The sequence below is a fragment of the Rattus rattus genome, chromosome X, assembly GCF_011064425.1.
Source record: "Rattus rattus isolate New Zealand chromosome X, Rrattus_CSIRO_v1, whole genome shotgun sequence".
NCBI lineage: Eukaryota > Metazoa > Chordata > Mammalia > Rodentia > Muridae > Rattus > Rattus rattus.
Genome location: NC_046172.1, coordinates 3,126,861 through 3,145,279, shown reverse-complemented (window position 1 = coordinate 3,145,279; position 18,419 = coordinate 3,126,861). Strand labels below are relative to the sequence as shown.

Below are 18,419 nucleotides of genomic sequence, written 5' to 3'. Positions count from 1 at the left end.
CAGGCAGATGTCTTGAGTTGAAGTGCAGCCTGGTCTATAGAGTGAGTTCCAGGACAGAGAAACCCTGTCTAAAAAACAAATAAAACTCTAGGACATCTCCCCATTCCTGTCATTCTTTTAGTTTTGTAATGGATAGGATGTCTACAAATTCCTCAGCAGACTTTCTATGTCCTCCCATTCTCTGCACAGGGATCTATGCCCCAAAGTCATTATTTTGGGGAGTTTGTGGGTTGTCAACAGGTGAAGACAGCCAAAAGAAAAAAGTAGGTGGGGAAGTACAGAGAATTAAAGTCATCACTGACCAGTAGAACTGAGAGCAAGAAAAGGGTAGCAGCCTAATAGGATGCTTCTCACCCAGAGAGACAATCTCCACACTTTAAGGACATCTGGTAATATCTGGAGATACACTGCCTTTGTTCTGAGGGTTTTCTAGTAGTAGAGATCAGGGAACAGCTTAATACACCAAAGTGCTGCTTCTCACAAGAAAGAAATTGCAATGGTGCTGAAGTCTGACATAGAGCCTGGTACACCTGTAACCTGTACTACTAGCATTAGGGGGGCTATGGCAGGATGATCACCATGAGTTCAAGGCCAATCTGAGCTTCATGTTCAGAACTGAGACCCTATTTCAAAAAACACCGAAAGAAACCCTGGCCCATTCAATGGTTCTCACATGTTTGGCATTATATTTCCTTTATATTAAAGATTGAGGACGCCCAACGAATTTTTCCTTATTCCAAGATACCCTCTGAATAATTCCACTGTGTATGCATGAAAATGAGTGAAGATACTGCAGAAGTATTCTTGATTTTGTGAACACTCCTGAGAGGGTTTCCTGAGCTGATAGCATGTGACCACAGTTTGAGGATCTACCTGGTGTTTAAGGACACAGCTCTGGAACTAGGTGTACAGTGCTATGGCACATCCTAGTTGAGGACAAATGATATCACATTTCTGGCTGTTGGCTTCCTGCATCGTTACTCATGGGCAAAAAACAAAATACACTTATCTGCCACCCAAGGCTACTATTTAAATCCAACAAGTCACTTAAACTGGGCAGAGTCACTATTTGTTTTGCCTCCAACAAACACATCAGATTTGTCTCTAGTTCAAGAAGCTGAGTGTTGAAGTGCATGCCTGCAATCCTTCATTTTGGAGGCTGAGGCAGGAGGATCAAGGCATTTGCCATCTTGGGCTTCATAGAGTTGGAGGAAATTCTGGGCAATTTAGCAAAAGGCCCTGTCTCAAAGACAGAAAAGACAACACACACACACACACACACACACACACACACACACACACACCCCACACAAAGCCACACCCTAGTTCAGGCTCTCAGGCAGATAGTAAGCTCTATTTGATAAAAAAAAAAACCAAACAAACAAAAAAACTACTTCATGTATATAAATGTTGTTTACCCTGTATCCATATATGTGTACCTTGTACATTTCCTTATATCCACTGTTATGGATGGTTGTGAGCCACCATGTGAGTGCTGGGAATTGAACCCCTATCTTCTGCGAGAGCAACGAGTGCCCTTAACCTCTGAGCCATCTCTCTAGACCATACATTTTTGGTTTTGATGGACATGAAAGGTAATTCTAGTTAGGCTAACAAAAATGCCGCTTTCACAATAGGGGTCTGCAGTGAAAGACTTGCCCTGAGCATTCCTTGTGAGGCTCTAAACACACACATTTGCTCAGTTTGGAAACCTTTGGCCTCTACCTTTTCACCTGGTGACCTGGTGTTAGAGAATTCCACAAGGCACTAACGTCTTAGTTCTAAACTAGAGGGTGAACCCCTGGTATTGGTTACAGAGACCACAGACCACCACCCAATTTTGACCAAATTGTGACGATTCCAAGATGGCAGTAGCCCCCTGATTGTTGGGGGGCTCTGCTTCCGTTTCCGGGACAGAATCCGGAAGTGCCAGTTGAGGGTCGTCTTCCTATCTTCAGTTGCGTCGGCAGTTGGAGGAGGACGGACGGTGATGGCGGCGGTCGCAGCGGACCCAGCTGCAGCTGCGGTCCCGGCCTCTGCTGAGGACAGAGAGACACAGCCCGAGGCAATGCCAGACCTGGATCAACAGTGGCGCCAAATCGGGAATGGGCGAGAGCGTCCACTGCGAGCTGGCGAAAGCTGGTGAGGCTGGGCTTCAATGAAGCCTTGGCCAAGGGGACCGTGGGGTTGTTAGTATCGCGGGGTACTTAGAAATCAAATTCTGAGGATGAAGCGGTGCGAGGCGGGGAAGGGGCTCGGGCTGGCGGCAGAGAGGGGGCGTGGAGGTGCTAAGTGAATGAATCTCAACCTTTAGGGAAGAGGCGGGGCCCGAGTGGGGCAGTCAGCCGCCTGAGGACAAAATGGGGTTTTTGGTAGAGGTGGGGTGGGAAGGGAATGACCATGGGAGTCAGGGGACTGCATCATTTGGGGAGGGGGTGAGAGGGGACTGCGTCTGGGAACCTGGAGCCTGGAAAGGAGGCTGGCTCCATACTTAAGGCGGGGGCGTGGCGTGTGTTACGAAACGTTGCGTCGGTTGAAAGGAACGGCCTACGAGTACTCGAAACGCCTGTGAACCCAGCGAGCTTGGTGGCGTCCGCTGAAGAGCAACTCCATAGCCTATAGCTGTGGGCTGAGGGGCGGAGGAGTGTGGTACGGGGAGGGTGCCTGGCTCCTGGGAACGAGGCGAAGGTCTGGGGAGGGGCAAACTGTGGAGGAGGGGCAGTGCCTCGGGCAGAAAATGGCGCCTGCAAAAGAGCAAAGATTGTGACGCGGTTTTTTTTTTTTTTTTTTTTTTTTTTTTTTGTTTTCTTGATTATTTTTCCCTGTAGCTAAGGTCTCCTTCCTAGAACAGGAGAAAGCAAAGGCGATTTACAAGAGGTTATTTGGGAAATTTTTTTCTACGTGATAATATTTTGTAATCAGTAGAAATGGGTATTTAAAAAGAATCCACAGCTTTTGACAAATTGTCTTGTTAGACCGATTTTTAAAAAATGCTAATCAGTGCCTCTTAAAATTTACTGCTCCCCGGGTTTCTTTCTGAGTTGCTTCTCGTTTATTTTTAAATTGTGAAAATCATAAGACCTACAAAGATGATAGTATAAAACATTTTACATAAATTGATGGACATTCTGCTGAAAGAAATGGTTTGTATGCTTCAAAAATGGCAAGGCCGTGAAAGACATATGCTGAAGAACTGTTCCAGATTGAAGGAATTAATGCAGTTTAACAATTCTATGCAACACGTAATCCTCATTTGGATCCTAGAACAGGAAAAATAAATTATTTTTTAAAATGAGGGTTCTTTCTCATAATTTATTTCTCTTTCACTGTAAGTTTTACTGGAAAACAATTGGTGAAATTTGACTGAGGCCAGTATATAAAATATTGGTACTGATAATTTTTTTGTTTGTGATAATTGTAATGTTCTGAAAGAATATCCCTTGTTTGGTGAAAAATACAGACTGAAAATTTAGGGATAAGGAACCATTGTGTAAACAACTTACCAAATAATTGAAAAACTATCTTATGTTAAAATGCACATGGGAGGGAGAAAGCTATGGAAATACTACTGGTCATAGGGTGCAAACTTTAGTTAGACAAGAGGAACAAATTCAAGAGCTTCCTTGTACAAAATGGTGGTTAGAGCTAATAACATCCTATTCTATACATGAAAATTGCTTAATATTTACATGATCTTAAACCAAGAAATATGTGGCATAATTAGTATGTTAAGTAGTTTGACTTAGTGTTTTACAATGTATATATCAAAACATCATGCTGTATACCGTCATTGCACACTTTTTGTCTAGTTTAAGATAAATGAAAATATCCTCAGAGATGATATGGGGAAAAAAAAGAATAGAACAAATGGATAAAGTGTGTCCAATTTGGGAAATCTAAGGGCATACAGAGGAGTCTTTGTATTATTTTGTCCCCTCTTTTTAGACACAGGGTCTCTATTATGTAGTCCTGGCCGTCAGGGAAGTCACTATACCAGGCTGACATTGAACTCAGAAATCTGGCTGAGATTACAGGTGTACTCCACCATGCCTGGCTTTTTTTAAAACCCATTTTCAGTGAGTTTACTTCAAAGAAAAATTACTAAATTTAAATGTGGATTCATCATCACTCATGTGAAGATTCAGAACATTACCTTAAAACAATCATATTGCTTCTCCCAGATAGAAATTCCCCTCCATTGTCATAGGAAACGAGCACCCTAAATTTTGAATTAAAGGTCTCTTTTCACATTTCATTATCATAATAAACTTCCAGTATTCATATATAAATTTGTATATGTAGACATATACTATATATCCAAATGTGTTTATGAAATAGACCATATGCATACTGTAAGCTCTTATATTATTACATGGTAAATAGTATCTTTATGATGTAATTTGAGACATTAACCTTGATTGGTTGGTTATAGCTCTACCAGGTTTCTCAAATGTTAAGACACTGTTCTTCTCTTAAGCAGTAACTTTAAAATACATATTTAAATTTTTATTTATATGTTATGTCCATCTGTTCCTCAAGATGTCCAAGAGCTTCCTGTCTCATGCAGTATAAATAGTAAAATCCTGAGTGACCTGCAAGGCTTTTGGAGGCTGGTACCCTTTCTCTCTAATCTCTCTCAGCATCAGCCCAAAAGCCCCCTTCCTCTCTCCATCAGGGACATCCACATTAGACTATTGATGTTCTTTACACTTTGGGACCTTGTCCAGGTTTTCCCACTTTACAGGCTTCCTAAACAACACTGCCAGTGAAATGTGTATGCATTACTAGGGAGATAAATTACAATTCCAAAACTAAAGGATATAGTGACGTCTTTCTGCCATTATCTCATAGTTCTCCAGCAAAGACTAGCCTCAATCCATCCTGAAAACAACAGTAACCATACTGTTTTTATAACTCATTTGGAGATGTACAAACAGTTCTCAAAGCTTTGGTTCATGCCTCTTTCCTACGTTGACAGATGTGCCATGATTGTGTTAGTGGTAGAGATAACACATGATCCTGTCATCCTTACCAATAGCCTTTTAAATTAGCCTGCCAGGAGAGGATCTTTTTGGGGGTGAGGAGACTTTTGAAAGTAAGTAGAGGTGGTGGGTACACAACATTGTGAATGTACTAAATGTTAATGATTGTTCACTTTAAAATGGGTTAATTTTATGTTAACTTCACCTCATTAAAAATAATTACCACACCAGTGTTGGTTGAGTATTAAAGCCAATTTGTTTCTCCTGTTGGAATTGTTATGAAGCATTTTGCCAAGCTCCACTTTTTGATGCTTATCTAAATTAGGTAAGAGCAAAGTATCTCAAAGTTCTATATGGGTTTGTGTCACAGTTGAGAAATATGTATTTATAAAGCATCTGAATTCAAGGACTAGCTTCAAATCATACATCTGTCAGTATTATCTGCACTTCCCACCCTTAGTTTAATAATAGATTAAAACAATTCCAGTTAATTAATTTGGTCATGTTTACTGATTAAATTTCTTAGATGCATTTATTTGGGGGCAGGGTGGGGTACAGCATGTGCTGGAGGAGGTCAGAAAACTACTTGTAGGACCCAGTTCCCTGTATTTTCTGGGGGATCAAACTCAGGTCAGCAAGCTTGGCAGCAAGCACCTTTACCTACTATACCATCTTACCCACCTTACACCTTATTTTTTGCTACAGGGCTTTTCATTGAACCCAGACCTCTGTTTTAGACTGGCCAGCAAACCTCTGGGATTTTGTCTCCATGCCCCCCTCAAGTGTTGAGATTACCACTATGCCAAACTTTGTTTTTTCAAGACAGTAGCTTTGGCTTTCCTGGAACTCACTTTGTATACCAGGCTGGCCTCAAAGTCTCAGAGATCTACCTGGCTCTGGCTCCTGAGTGCTGGGACTAAAGGTGTACACCACCACCACCACCACCACCACCACCTGACTCGTGCCAGACTTTTTGCTCAGCTTTTTTTGTAGATACTGAGGATCCAAACACAGCCAGCACTTGACCCAGTCCCTAAAGAGCTTATGTTTTGAGACCACATTCCAATCTCTGAAAAGACAGCTTCCTTGGAAAGTTTTAGTTCTTGTGACAGTGAATTGTCTACACATTAAGTCAAGGATAGTTAAGACTTTGGTTAGATCTGTACAGGATACAGACAACTTCCTAACCAGTAAACAACTGAGGAGTTCTTAAGGAAGAAGGGTGGCTAGGTTCAGAGAGATGCACTAACAGCACATGAAGAGAAACTAGTTTCATAGGACCTTAAGAGTATTGGTGAAAGATATTTACAGTACCATATTCTACACAACTGAGGAAGATAAGCTTTATTTTTTCCCTTGAGGTCTCACACATAACCCAGGCTGGCCACAGACTTGTGAGAGTTCTTTTTAAAAAATATATTTTATTTATCTATTCATTTAATGTATGTGAGCACACTGCAGCTGTCTTCAAACACACCAGAAGAGGGCATCGGATCCCCATTACAGATGGATGTGAGCCACCATGTGGTTGCTGGGATTTGAACTCAGGACCTCTGGAAGAGCAGACAGTGCTCTTAACCACTGAGCCATTTCTCCAGCCCGAGAGTTCTACCCTAGCCTGTAAAGTGCATTTTTTGGATTTCTCATTTTCAAAAATATTTTAATAGGAAGAACTGGGCATGGTAACACATATCCTAGCTCCTTAATCCCAGCATTAGGGAGGTAGTGGCACAGGATCAGAAAGCCAAGGCCAATGTAGGCTACATGAGAACTTGTTTCAAAAAAAAAAAGTTGGAAAAGTGAAAATTATTACAAAAGTTTCCCAGGTGTGGTAACACATGCTTTAATCCCAGCACTATAGAGATAAAGGGAGGCCTGGTTGTCTACACAGTGAGTTCTAGGCCATATAGTGAGTCCCTGTTTAAAAAAATATCTGGGAAACTTAAGATCTATATGATTATTCCTGTTGCCCTTTTATAGGAGAAAAGCAACCTTATGTTATCTCCCGGAGATAATTATGGCATTTTCGCAGTGTCATTATCTTAAGTTTGGAAAGACAGATCAACAGGACCTAGATGTGGGCATGGTGACTCATTTGTCTGATTTCAGCATTTAAGAGACCAAAATGGGGATTGTGGCAAGTTTGAGGCCAGCCTTGGAAGAATATTTAGAAAACAAGATGAGCATGGTAACACACATCTGAAGTTTTAGCACTTGAGAACTAAAACAAGAGCAGAGCAACACAAGTCCTAATCTAACCCGAGCTACCAAGTGTGTCTTGTCACAAGAAAGACAAAAAGTTTTATAAGAACATAGTGGTAAAGATTATTAGGCTTTTATGGTCATCTTCGTGTAGTTCAAGATCAGCCTGGGCTACATAAGACTTTGTCTCAACAACAAAAAAGATGAATTGAGTTGAATCGAGTATGTAGCCATTCATTCATAATGCATCCTTTTAGTCCTGGCACTCTGGAGACAAAGGCAGTTGAGTTCTAGGCCAACCTGGGTTATATAATGAGTTCCAGGCCAGTCAGGGCTACGTAGTGGGACCCTGTCTCAAACAAAAGATAGTATGTAAAAAGAGGAACTGAAAAAATGGCTCAGCAGTTAAGAGTACACACTGCTTCTAGAGGCCCTGAGTTTTCTTTTTTCTTTTTCTTTTTTTTCCGGAGCTGGGGACCGAACCCAGGGCCTTACGCTTGCTAGGCAAGCGCTCTACCATTGAGCTAAATCCCCAACCCCGAGGCCCTGAGTTTAGTTCCCAGCACCCACATTGGATGGCACACAAACACCTGTAACTCTAGCCTCAGGGAATCTCATGCCTTCTAGCCTCTGAGGACCTTTGCAATTACATGCACATGCTTGCACCCAGGCACACACACACACATTACTAAAAGTATAAAAAAAGCACTAAGAATTGGCAATAATTTGGTAACAAGAAACAAGTGACTGAAGATCTAAGTCTTAATCATCTTTGGGTGTATTGGCCACAGGATAATGGGCAGTAAAGAACTCACTAGTATGCCTTTATGTGTATTTAGATGTATTTAAATAAACTTGATAGAGCAATGTCATATTTATCACCTATAAGTTTTTTAATTGTGCAGGATGGTGGGGATATGAATAATGAAAGAATTCAAGGCAGAAAAGGGCACAAGAAGAGAGTTTATTATGTAAGAGATGGCTTTTGTTGAGGCAGGGGTGTTCTGTGCAGGTAGTTAAGCAGTATTTTAATGATGCAGTGCCCTGGAACATTTGTAGTTGGGGCTTATGGCAGTAGAGTTAACTCTTTCTGGCCAGGTAACAGTCAACAGTGGCCTTGCTTTGAAAAGCCCATCCTGCCCTGAGTCAATAGTGCTCTGCTGTGAGGCTGTCCCAGAGTGGTGTCTACATTTATTTTCCCCGTTTGTATGAGGTTAAGTTTCTAACCCTGGCTGGGCTCACATTCAAACTAATTTTCTTGCCTCCCAAATGCTGTAGTATCTAGTGTGGTGCACTGTGTGTGTGTGTGTGTGTGTGTGTGCGTGCGTGTGTGTGTGTGTGTGTGTGTGAGTGTGAGTGTGAGGGCAGATAGGGAGAGGAGAGAGAGAGAATTCAATGTAAGACTTCTTATGTGCTAGGTAAATGGTCTACCACTAAGCTATATCCCCATCTTAAACTAGCTGAAGTTTTGCTACAGAATGATTTTAATATTAATTTTCTTCTAAATCTGTGCTTTTAGGAAGATGAGGGGCTGGAAAGATGGTTCAGTGGTTAAGAGGGTTATTGCAAACACTCAAGTCAGGTAGCTCACAATTGCCTGTAGTAACTCCAACTCCAGGGAAGATCTGAAACCCTTGGTTTCTGTGAGTACCTGTATTCATGTATACATTTCTATCCACAGACACACAGGGATACAATAATTAAATAAAATCTTAGCTGGATGTGGTGGTGCACACCTTTGATACTAGTACTTGGGAAGCAGAGGCAGGCAAATCTCTATGAGTTTGAGGCCAGCCTGGTCTACTGAACAAGTTCCAGGACAGCCAAGGCTGTTACAGAGAAATCTTGTCTTTAAAAAAAAGCCAGAAACTAATAACTAATGTTTTTAATTGAGCAGTGCCCCCCCTTGCATTGAAAATACTATTAACTATAAATTAGCTTTATTAAGTGAACTTCATAAATGGTAGAGGCCAGTAAAGCTGGAAGGAGGAATGACAGTGTAGAAGTTGATAGGTTGAATGATAGATTTTCAGACATGAGCTCCTAGGTAGGGATGTGTATTTTTCCTGGAATAAGTGATAAGGTCTGGGGAGTTGGAAGGGCAATGTACAGACAAAAAAAAGGCAACCTAACCAAACAAACACAGAAATACAAAATTGTGATTTATGTCTATAATTCTAGTTTGGAGTTTGAGGCAGCCAGTTCTCTGCTAGCCAGGACTATGTAGTGAAACCCTGTCTCAAAAGAGACCCCAAATCAAACTCACAGCATAGCTGAGCCATGAGGTTATGTACACACCTTTTAATCCCAAGATTCAGGAGGTCGAAGCAGAAGGAACCAGAGAGCTTGAGTCCAGCTTGGGTTACATATGTAGTATGTTCCAGGCCTGACAAGACCTGGTACAAGACCTCATTTAAAAAAAAAATGGGAATGAATAAAGAAAAAAATCAAGTTATCCAATATTGAAATGTGCATTTCACTGAATAAATTTTGCCTTTTACTTATATTTACATAGTGCTGCTACAAGTAACTGCAAGTGATGAAAAGTTGTATAGCTAGCTCCTGAATATGACACCTTTGTCTGTCTGGGTTCCAGGTTCCTTGTGGAGAAACACTGGTATAAACAGTGGGAGGCATATGTGAAGGGAGGGGATCAAGATGCTAGCACCTTTCCTGGCAGTATCAACAATGCGGGGCTCTTTGAAGGTACTAAGCTTCTGCCTCTCCCCATTAACCTTGCCCTGGAATTCTGATTCCTTCTGTTCCCACGAGGGGTCATATTCCCATTCTCTATGCTTAGTCATGGGTAGGGTGGTCAGAATTAACAGTTCCTTTCTTAATTCATGTTTTACCTTGTCCGTACTCCCTACGCCTGCAGATCAGATAAGCTGGCACCTCAGGGAGAGACTGGTAGAAGGAGACGATTATGTGCTGCTCCCAGCACCTGCTTGGAACTACCTGGTCAGCTGGTATGGCTTAAAGGATGACCAGCCACCTATTGAGCGCAAGGTATATATGGGTGGGGTAGATACTGAGGGGGTGTGTGTTAGATATCTACGGGAAGTTGGGGAAGAGGAAGGCCGTGTAGGCTCAGGGAGGTACAGAATTGTGTATACCTATATTGTTTTGTCAGTTGGGTGGGCTTTTGAGTGTTGGTGCTCCTCTGCCTTCACAGGTCATAGAACTTCCTGGCATTCGAAAGGTGGAAGTGTACCCAATAGAGCTGCTGCTCGTTCAGCACAGTGATATGGAAACAGCTCTCACCATTCAGTTTAGCTATTCTGATTCTGTCGGTAAGTCTCAGGGTCTCTGGAATAAATTCATGCTCCTAATCATGGGTTATATCTCAGTGAACCTGAGGATGTGTGGGGACCAGCCTACTGCATCCTGAGAAGGCACCAGTTAAACTGTGGGGGAAGGTGGCCAAGTCGAGCACAGATACTGGGTGTCTTCTAGAGTCTACAGAAAATGGGCTATATTCCAGTTGCTTGGGTGGGGTGGAAAAGAGTGTTTATTGGAAAGGTCTCAAATTCTTAGTTTGTAAGCGTGAAGAATGATCCAAGGATACAAGGTATTGGCCAAGTAAGCAAAGTCTGTGAGAATGAGTTAACACTATCACATGGGGTCCTAGAAGATGTGGTCATGTTTCATCACCCTCTACAGACCAAGTCTTGCAAACAGCCCGGGAGCAGTTTCTGGTAGAGCCTCAGGAAGACACGCGCCTCTGGACCAAGAACTCAGAGGGCTCTTTGGATCGATTATGTAACACGCAGATCACACTGCTTGATGCCTGCCTTGAGACTGGGCAGGTAACAGTGGTGGGGATTCCTCTGTGCTGGTAGCCAGGTGGATGGATTCCTGGCACTAGTCAGACGAGGGAAGGGCAGGGTGCCCTTGAGGCCTTCCATTAATACATTCCTTTTTCCTTTCTCTACCTTATACCCAGTTGGTCATCATGGAGACCCGAAACAAAGATGGCACTTGGCCCAGCGCTCAGCTGTGTGGCATGTGAGCCCTTGGGGTGTCATGCAGAGTGGGGGCACCCCAGAGTAGGCAGACAGAACCTAAGAGTACAGAGCACCCTCCTGTAGTCGACCTTAGCTCATAGGGTTTCTCATCCAACCCCAGGAACAACATGCCGGACGAGGATGAGGACTTCCAGGGCCAACCAGGCATCTGTGGCCTTACCAATCTGGGCAACACGTGCTTCATGAACTCGGCCCTACAGGTTGGGCTATTAGGTCTATGTCTGGCAAGCTATAGTGGTTAGGTATTGGGGACAGAGCTAGAGGTTGGGATTGGGGGAAGGAAGATTGCAGTACAAGGGGTCAGATGGAGAGCTAAGGCTCCATGAATCTGATCTGGTGTGCCCACATTTGCTCCCTGTTCTCCCTCCCTCCTTTGGCACCTTCCATTTTCCTTCCCCAGAGATACTGATTTTTCCTGATACTGCATTCACAATGGCAACCCCTTACCTTTCTCTCTCTCATTTCCCTCTCTCCCCCTTCCTTTTCTGTTTTTACCTATGCCACCCTACCTCTCTACCTCTTTCATTGGGCCCTACTACCACAGTGCCTCAGCAATGTGCCACAGCTTACGGAGTACTTTCTCAACAACCGCTACCTGGAGGAGCTCAACTTCCGGAACCCTCTGGGCATGAAGGGTGAGCTTGCTGAGGCCTATGCAGATCTGGTAAAGCAGACTTGGTCTGGCTACCACCGCTCTATTGTGCCGAATGTTTTCAAGGTGTGTCTCAACCCCATGGGCTCCCTCCCACCATTCTTTCTCTTGCTTCTCTTATCTCATGCTCACTCTCCTATCTACTGTCTCTTCAGAACAAGGTTGGCCATTTCGCATCCCAGTTTCTGGGCTACCAGCAGCATGACTCACAGGAACTACTGTCATTCCTCCTGGATGGACTACATGAGGACCTCAATCGAGTCAAAAAGAAAGAATATGTTGAGCTATGCAATGGTGCTGGGCGGCCTGATCTGGTAGGCTACCCATTAAAGCTACATGGCCACTGCCTTAGGAAGTCTCTGGTTTCCCCAGTCTATCTAACACCTTACCATTTTCTCAATTCCCTTACTTTGACCTTCACATCAACCTTAGTCATAGCACTACATCTGTCCCCATACCTATCTTAGAGTTAACTCCAGTCAGGCTCCTGTCCTTCATGCAAAATGCCAGCTCTGAAAGGGAACATGGGTTCCAGATAGACCTAGCTGTGACCCTGCCACTAGGCTTCAACAGAGTCCTTTACCTCAAACCCCTATGAGTCCATCCCCAAACTTTCCCCTCTTCCCCTAACCTACCATGACATTTGTTCAACAGGAAGTGGCTCAGGAAGCCTGGCAGAACCACAAACGACGAAATGATTCTGTGATTGTGGACACTTTCCATGGCCTCTTCAAGTCTACACTGGTGTGCCCTGATTGTGGCAATGTTTCTGTGACCTTTGACCCCTTCTGCTACCTCAGTGTCCCACTGCCTGTCTGCTCCAGGAGGGTCTTGGAGGTCTTCTTTGTCCCCATGGATCCCCGCCGCAAGCCAGAACAGGTGGGGTTATGGGAACACAATGAGGGACATTAAATCAGAATTTGATTGCCTTCCTCAAGCTTTTCTATATTAACCTACTATAAGTTCCTTTGATCTTCTGTGGATGTTATTTCTCCTCAGCACCGGGTTGTAGTCCCTAAGAAGGGCAATATCTCAGATCTGTGTGTGGCTCTGTCCACACATACAAGTGTTGCACCAGACAAGGTGAGACTTTGAAGAGGGAGGCTGGGAAGGTAGGGTTTAAAGGAAAAGGAACCTTGCACACTGACTGTCCCTATGTCCTTGTCCTATTACCAGATGATAGTAGCTGATGTCTTCAGTCACCGATTCTATAAGCTCTACCAGCTGGAGGATCCTCTGAGTGGCATCTTGGATCGTGATGATATCTTTGTGTAAGTGAGGAAACCGATACGAATGAATAGAGGATGGTTCCCCCACCTTTTGGTTTGCCCTACTGGGGATAGAACCCAGAATGCACAAGCATGTTAGACAAGTACTCTTAACATTTGAGCTACACTTACAGTTCAATACATATATATACTCATAAGTATATATAATATATACAATACTTTTACAAGTATAGAAAATAAACATGAATATATATAAGTATATATAATATTTATATCTATATAATATAGAGAGAGATGGTCTCTCTGTGTAGCCCTGACTGTCCTCAAACTTAGAGATTCACCTTGCCCCTTCCTCCCAGATGCTGGGATTAAAAGTGTATGCCATTATGTCCAACAACCTGCTCCGATAAAAATGTATTCATTATTTATTTAGAGCCCAAGCTCCCTGCATATTGGGCAAGTGCCCTATCACGGAACTATGCCCTGCTTCCCACAACAGTTTTTAAATTTGGAGCAACTAAAATGGTGTGAGTAGAAATTTTCTTTGTAAACGAAAGTGTTTTCCACCAGAAAAATGTTTTCATCCTTGTTTTTATTACTCTCCTCCAAGCATTTCCATGTTAGCAAGGCTCTTCCTCAAACGGCATATAAAAAAAGTGCTGTGGAAGTTGTCTGGTAGTTTATAAAATACCAAGTCCTTCATGGATTTTCAGACCCTTTAAAATATTTTGGGACAAGGCTAGACAGAGGACTAGCCTCTTTCAGAGGATCCAAGTTCAATTCCCAGCACCTACATGGAGACTCACAACCATCTGCAACTCCAGCCCCAGGGATGCCCTCTTTTGGCCTTTGCAGTCACCAGCACACATGTGATACATAGATGTACATACAGGCAAAACACTCATACACATAAAATAATGATAAAATACTTGGGGGAGGCAGGTAGAATGGCTCAGTAGGTAAAAGCACCTGCACAAACCCTGACAACCTGAATCTATGATGAGGGAAGGAACTGACTCCTGAAAATGTATTCTGATATCCACATATGTATGTATCATACATGTGTATACTCCCTACAAACACACTCAGACACTAATAATTCAAATGAAAATAACTCATAGTTTTTTGGACTGAGATGAATGGATGAAGCAACTGAGGGTTAATCTTTCTTGGGATGCCTCAGTCAAGAAAAAATCTAACTACTCTCCCTAACACACACAGATATGAGGTGACTGGACGGATTGAGCCTGTTGAGGGTTCAAGAGATGATATTGTGGTTCCTGTTTACCTGCGGGAGCGCACCCCGTCCAGAGACTACAACAACTCCTACTACGGTCTGATACTTTTTGGGCACCCTCTCCTGGTGTCAGTGCCCCGGGACCGGTTCTCCTGGGAGGGCCTATATAACATCTTGATGTACCGGCTTTCGTAAGTACCATTTTTCTAGGGGCAGGGAGAAGTGGATTTGAGGTAGGGGACCAAGGTCAGTACTCAGACTTGGGATCTGAGTTGCTGTTTGGCACAGCCAAAGGATAGTTCAAATTGAACATGTCAGTAGGCTTTGCAGGGATTTTTCTTTTTCTAGACCTCTGGCTTCTCTAGTGCTTCTCTTTGGTCCTAGGAATACAGAGGTGGACAAGAAAAAGTAGAGACAACTTCATTTTGTATTTAATTGTCTCTACAGAGACATTTGGATATAGTTTTATCCTTTTACCTAAAGTCTACAGTCCTTACTATGGAAGGCAAGAAAAGCTATATATTATCTGGATTAATGCTTTATTCTAATTCAAAAGGCTTCTCTGACATTAATTCATAACTGATTGTATATCAGCTTTAGAATGTAGGCCACGGGGTTGGGGATTTAGCTCAGTGGTAGAGCGCTTGGCCCTGGGTTAGCAACCGCAAGGCCCTGGGTTCGGTCCCCAGCTCCGAAAAAAAGAAAAAAAAAAAAAGAATGTAGGCCACTACTGGTGTTTTCATGCACTGCTGTTTTACCACTTCCCAGGTTCATGATTAAGAACTGCTAGGTTTGGTGGTGCATTCCAGCTACTTGGGCAGCTGTGCCAGGAGAAGCCACATAGGGCTAGCTTGAGTAACTTACCAACACTGTCTCAAAATTAAAATAAAATCAGAAAAGTGTTGGGAATGTAGCTCAGAGTTGAAGCATTCACATAGCATTTTAAAAAACAGACAGATTGGGGGTGGGGGGGAGACTTGCATGTGTGTGTCCTGACTTCTTGACCATACTACCAAGTAAAACTTTGGGATGCCCCTCTATCCTTGTGCCCCTGCCTTGGGAGTTTTCTCTGCTCTATTACAGACGATATGTGACCAAACCCACCTCAGATGACGATGATGGGGATGAGAAAGGTGAGTCCCCTAAAAGCTGAGAAGTGAGAGAGGCCCAATAAAGATAAGTGTATCTTACTTAACAGGGGTGAAGGGCTGAGAATCCCTTTTGGGATTATATATGATATATATGACACACACAGGCTCCTCCAGATATGTGTTGAAGCCCAGTTCCCTGGAGTACCCACATTTTGATCTCTGACATTCTCCCTATCCTAGGTGATGAGAATGAGGATGAGGATGTCGAAGATGACAGCAGCAGTGAAGAAGAAAAGGAGGAAATGCCTGGACCTACCGATAATGATGGTACCCAAGAATCAGAGCAGGAGCAGGCTGGGACCAGCTCTGGGGTCACCGGAAGATGCCCATCCCTCTTAGACAACAGCCTCCACACATCGCAGTGGCCCCCAAGGCGACGACGAAAGCAATTGTTTACTCTGCAGACAGTGAACTCCAATGGAACCAGTGACCGGACCACCTCCCCTGAAGAAGCCCAAAGTATGTCACCTGGCTAGGGTTATAGATAACAGGAGGAAGGCTATCCTAGCAACAGGAGTGTAACCATCTCCTCTGCACCCCTAGCTCAGCCATACATTGCCATGGATTGGGAACCAGAGATGAAGAGGCGCTATTATGACGAAGTAGAGGCTGAGGTAAATGGAAAGGGGACCCAAGGGATGGGAGACTCTTTTAGCTCACAGTGTAACTCTTTATACATCCTCCCTAACTCCAGCTAGGAATAGAGCCAAGAGATCCAGGCCCAGGGCTGGCCTGGCCTTGGCACCTGCATACCTCTGGGAGCACCATGGTCTCAGGTTCTGACCCACTTGGTCTGTGATTGTACACTGCCCTATTTTTCTCTGCCTTCCTCATGTCTGAACCTCTGAACATTGACTCCCCTCCCCAGGGCTATGTGAAGCATGACTGCGTGGGATACATGCTGAAGAAGAATCCAGTGCAGCTGAAGGAGTGCATCAAACTCTTCACCACTGTGGAAACCCTTGAGAAGGAGAACCCTTGGTGAGAGCCTTGCATTCAGGAGAGATTTCATGAGTTGTACTAGCTAGACCCTTTAACAGAAGTCCTCACAAACAGGAGCAAATGAGTACCAGGCATACTGAAAGCAGAGCATCCTTTCTAAAATGACAACCAGTAGTGCATGCCTACAGACTTTTAGTGAATCTGTCTGGGAGGAGAGGGAATGAATGGAAATGAAGCTTTGTAGGCTAGATGGGGTGTGTGAAGAACACACGCGGTGTGAGGCAGATGCTCAGAGTATTCATTCCTGATCTGGATTCTGTCTGTAGGTATTGCTCCTCCTGCAAGCAGCACCAGCTAGCCACTAAGAAACTGGACCTCTGGATGCTACCTGAAGTTCTCATTATCCATCTGAAGCGTTTTTCATTTTCCAAATTTTCCCGGGAGAAGCTGGACACCCTGGTGCAGTTTCCTATCCGGTTAGGAGCTTTGCAGAGAAAGGCTGTGGGATATGGGAAGGTACATGCGGAGCCCAGCAGTATTGACTGTTTTCTTACCCACAGGGATCTGGATTTCTCTGAGTTTGTCATCAAACCAAAGAATGAGTCTGCTCCAGACCTATACAAATATGATCTCATCGCAGTTTCCAACCATTATGGTGGCATGCGTGATGGACACTGTATGTACCAGGCTGTGGGCAGGGGCATGCCCTGGTGGGGAGGGATCTAAGCTAGGGGTCAGGATGTACCCAGTACATGAGTAGGTATATGGGTCAGAGACAAAATAAAAGGCAAGAGGAGCATAAAAGTAGATTTGATACTCTAAGAGATCCAAGAGGGTGGTGAGAATGGTTTCTTTTTATTTCAGATACAACATTTGCCTGTAACAAGGACAGTGGCCAGTGGCACTACTTTGATGACAACAGCGTCTCACCTGTGAATGAGAATCAGATTGAGGTATAGCTTCTGTACCTCTTCTTGCCCCCATTTCTGTTACCCCATCTGACTTCCAAACTGACCCATGTCCTCTCTCTGCAGTCCAAGGCAGCCTATGTCTTGTTCTATCAACGCCAAGATGTGGGTCGACGCCAGTCCCAGACTGCTTCATCTGAGACCCCCACCTCTCCTGCTTCGAGTTCTACACCGAACTCTGACATCATGGATGTCAACTAAGGAGACCTGAAACCTATTGCAGAGAAGGAAGCCCCCTTTGCCACTCTTTCTTGTCTACTCTCTCTCTTACTTGTGTTCATCTTTCCCTCCCCCAACATTGCAGGCTTACTCTGTGGCTACTGTTCTTGTACGGGCTGTATTACTCTCTCAGAAAGAAGAGGCCCTGTGCCCCTGGCAGTGTGCCCCTGCCTGTGTGTGCCCGTACAGCAGTGACTTCCCCTCCTAGTCTTATTTATGCTCCCCTTCCCTCTTTTCCTCATGCCAAAGTGTTCTTAGTGGCTGATTCGGGGGGATTCACATGAACACAGAGTGTATTTTCTTATTGAGACCATACCTTCTCTGTGTTAAGTATACATAAAAAGACCAAGACTCCTATGTTCAGCAGTGTGGTTTATTTCTTCGTATGTACTTATTATGCACCAGCCATAGGTCTTTGTTCTGTGTAATTACTGAAGGTATGTGGTTTATGCTATTCTGAATGGGTTTGTTGATTTTGAGACAGGGTCTGTCTGTATAGCTCTCGATGTCCTGGAACTCACTGTGGACCAGGCTGACCTTCAGCTCAGAAATTAGGCCTCTGCCTCCTAAGTGCTGGGATTAAAGGTATGGCTACAACACCTAGAAGTTTTGAGTGTTTATTAATCATCTGAGTAACAAGTGCTGTCTTTCAAAAGCTTTTAAAATACTTGCTGTAAGGACTATGAAGATCAGACTGTCCTTGAATTTGCAGCAGTCTTCCTGTCTCCTGAACACTGGGATCACAAGCATGCACTATCCCCTGGCTCCAAGCATTTTACAAATATCAATCTTCCTTCATAGTGGACTTT

General features: G+C 43.8%; 1 protein-coding gene across 1 annotated transcript; it reads left to right on the top strand.

Annotated features, from left to right (window-relative positions):
• Nucleotides 1-1,927: 1,927 nt before the first annotated feature.
• Usp11 (ubiquitin specific peptidase 11) lies at nt 1,928-18,209 on the top strand. Its single transcript, XM_032889334.1, has 21 exons — nt 1,928-2,142; nt 9,781-9,890; nt 10,063-10,193; nt 10,360-10,477; nt 10,848-10,993; nt 11,131-11,192; nt 11,313-11,412; nt 11,757-11,930; nt 12,020-12,178; nt 12,519-12,743; nt 12,864-12,947; nt 13,041-13,135; nt 14,315-14,521; nt 15,414-15,463; nt 15,662-15,940; nt 16,025-16,095; nt 16,350-16,462; nt 16,750-16,899; nt 16,984-17,099; nt 17,288-17,376; nt 17,458-18,209. Exons 1-21 carry the CDS (start codon nt 1,991-1,993, stop codon nt 17,590-17,592), a joined length of 2,766 nt encoding a protein of 921 aa, XP_032745225.1. The 5' UTR covers nt 1,928-1,990; the 3' UTR covers nt 17,593-18,209.
• The last annotated feature ends 210 nt before the right edge of the window (nt 18,210-18,419 follow it).

Bases quoted from the DNA above. Each gene is read 5' to 3' on its own strand.
- Usp11 (XM_032889334.1), top strand. From the start codon at position 1,991: ATGGCGGCGGTCGCAGCGGACCCAGCTGCAGCTGCGGTCCCGGCCTCT. The intron at 10,478-10,847 runs GTAAGTCTCAGG...CACCCTCTACAG, and splicing joins TAGCTATTCTGATTCTGTCG to ACCAAGTCTTGCAAACAGCC. The intron at 10,994-11,130 runs GTAACAGTGGTG...CCTTATACCCAG, and splicing joins CCTGCCTTGAGACTGGGCAG to TTGGTCATCATGGAGACCCG.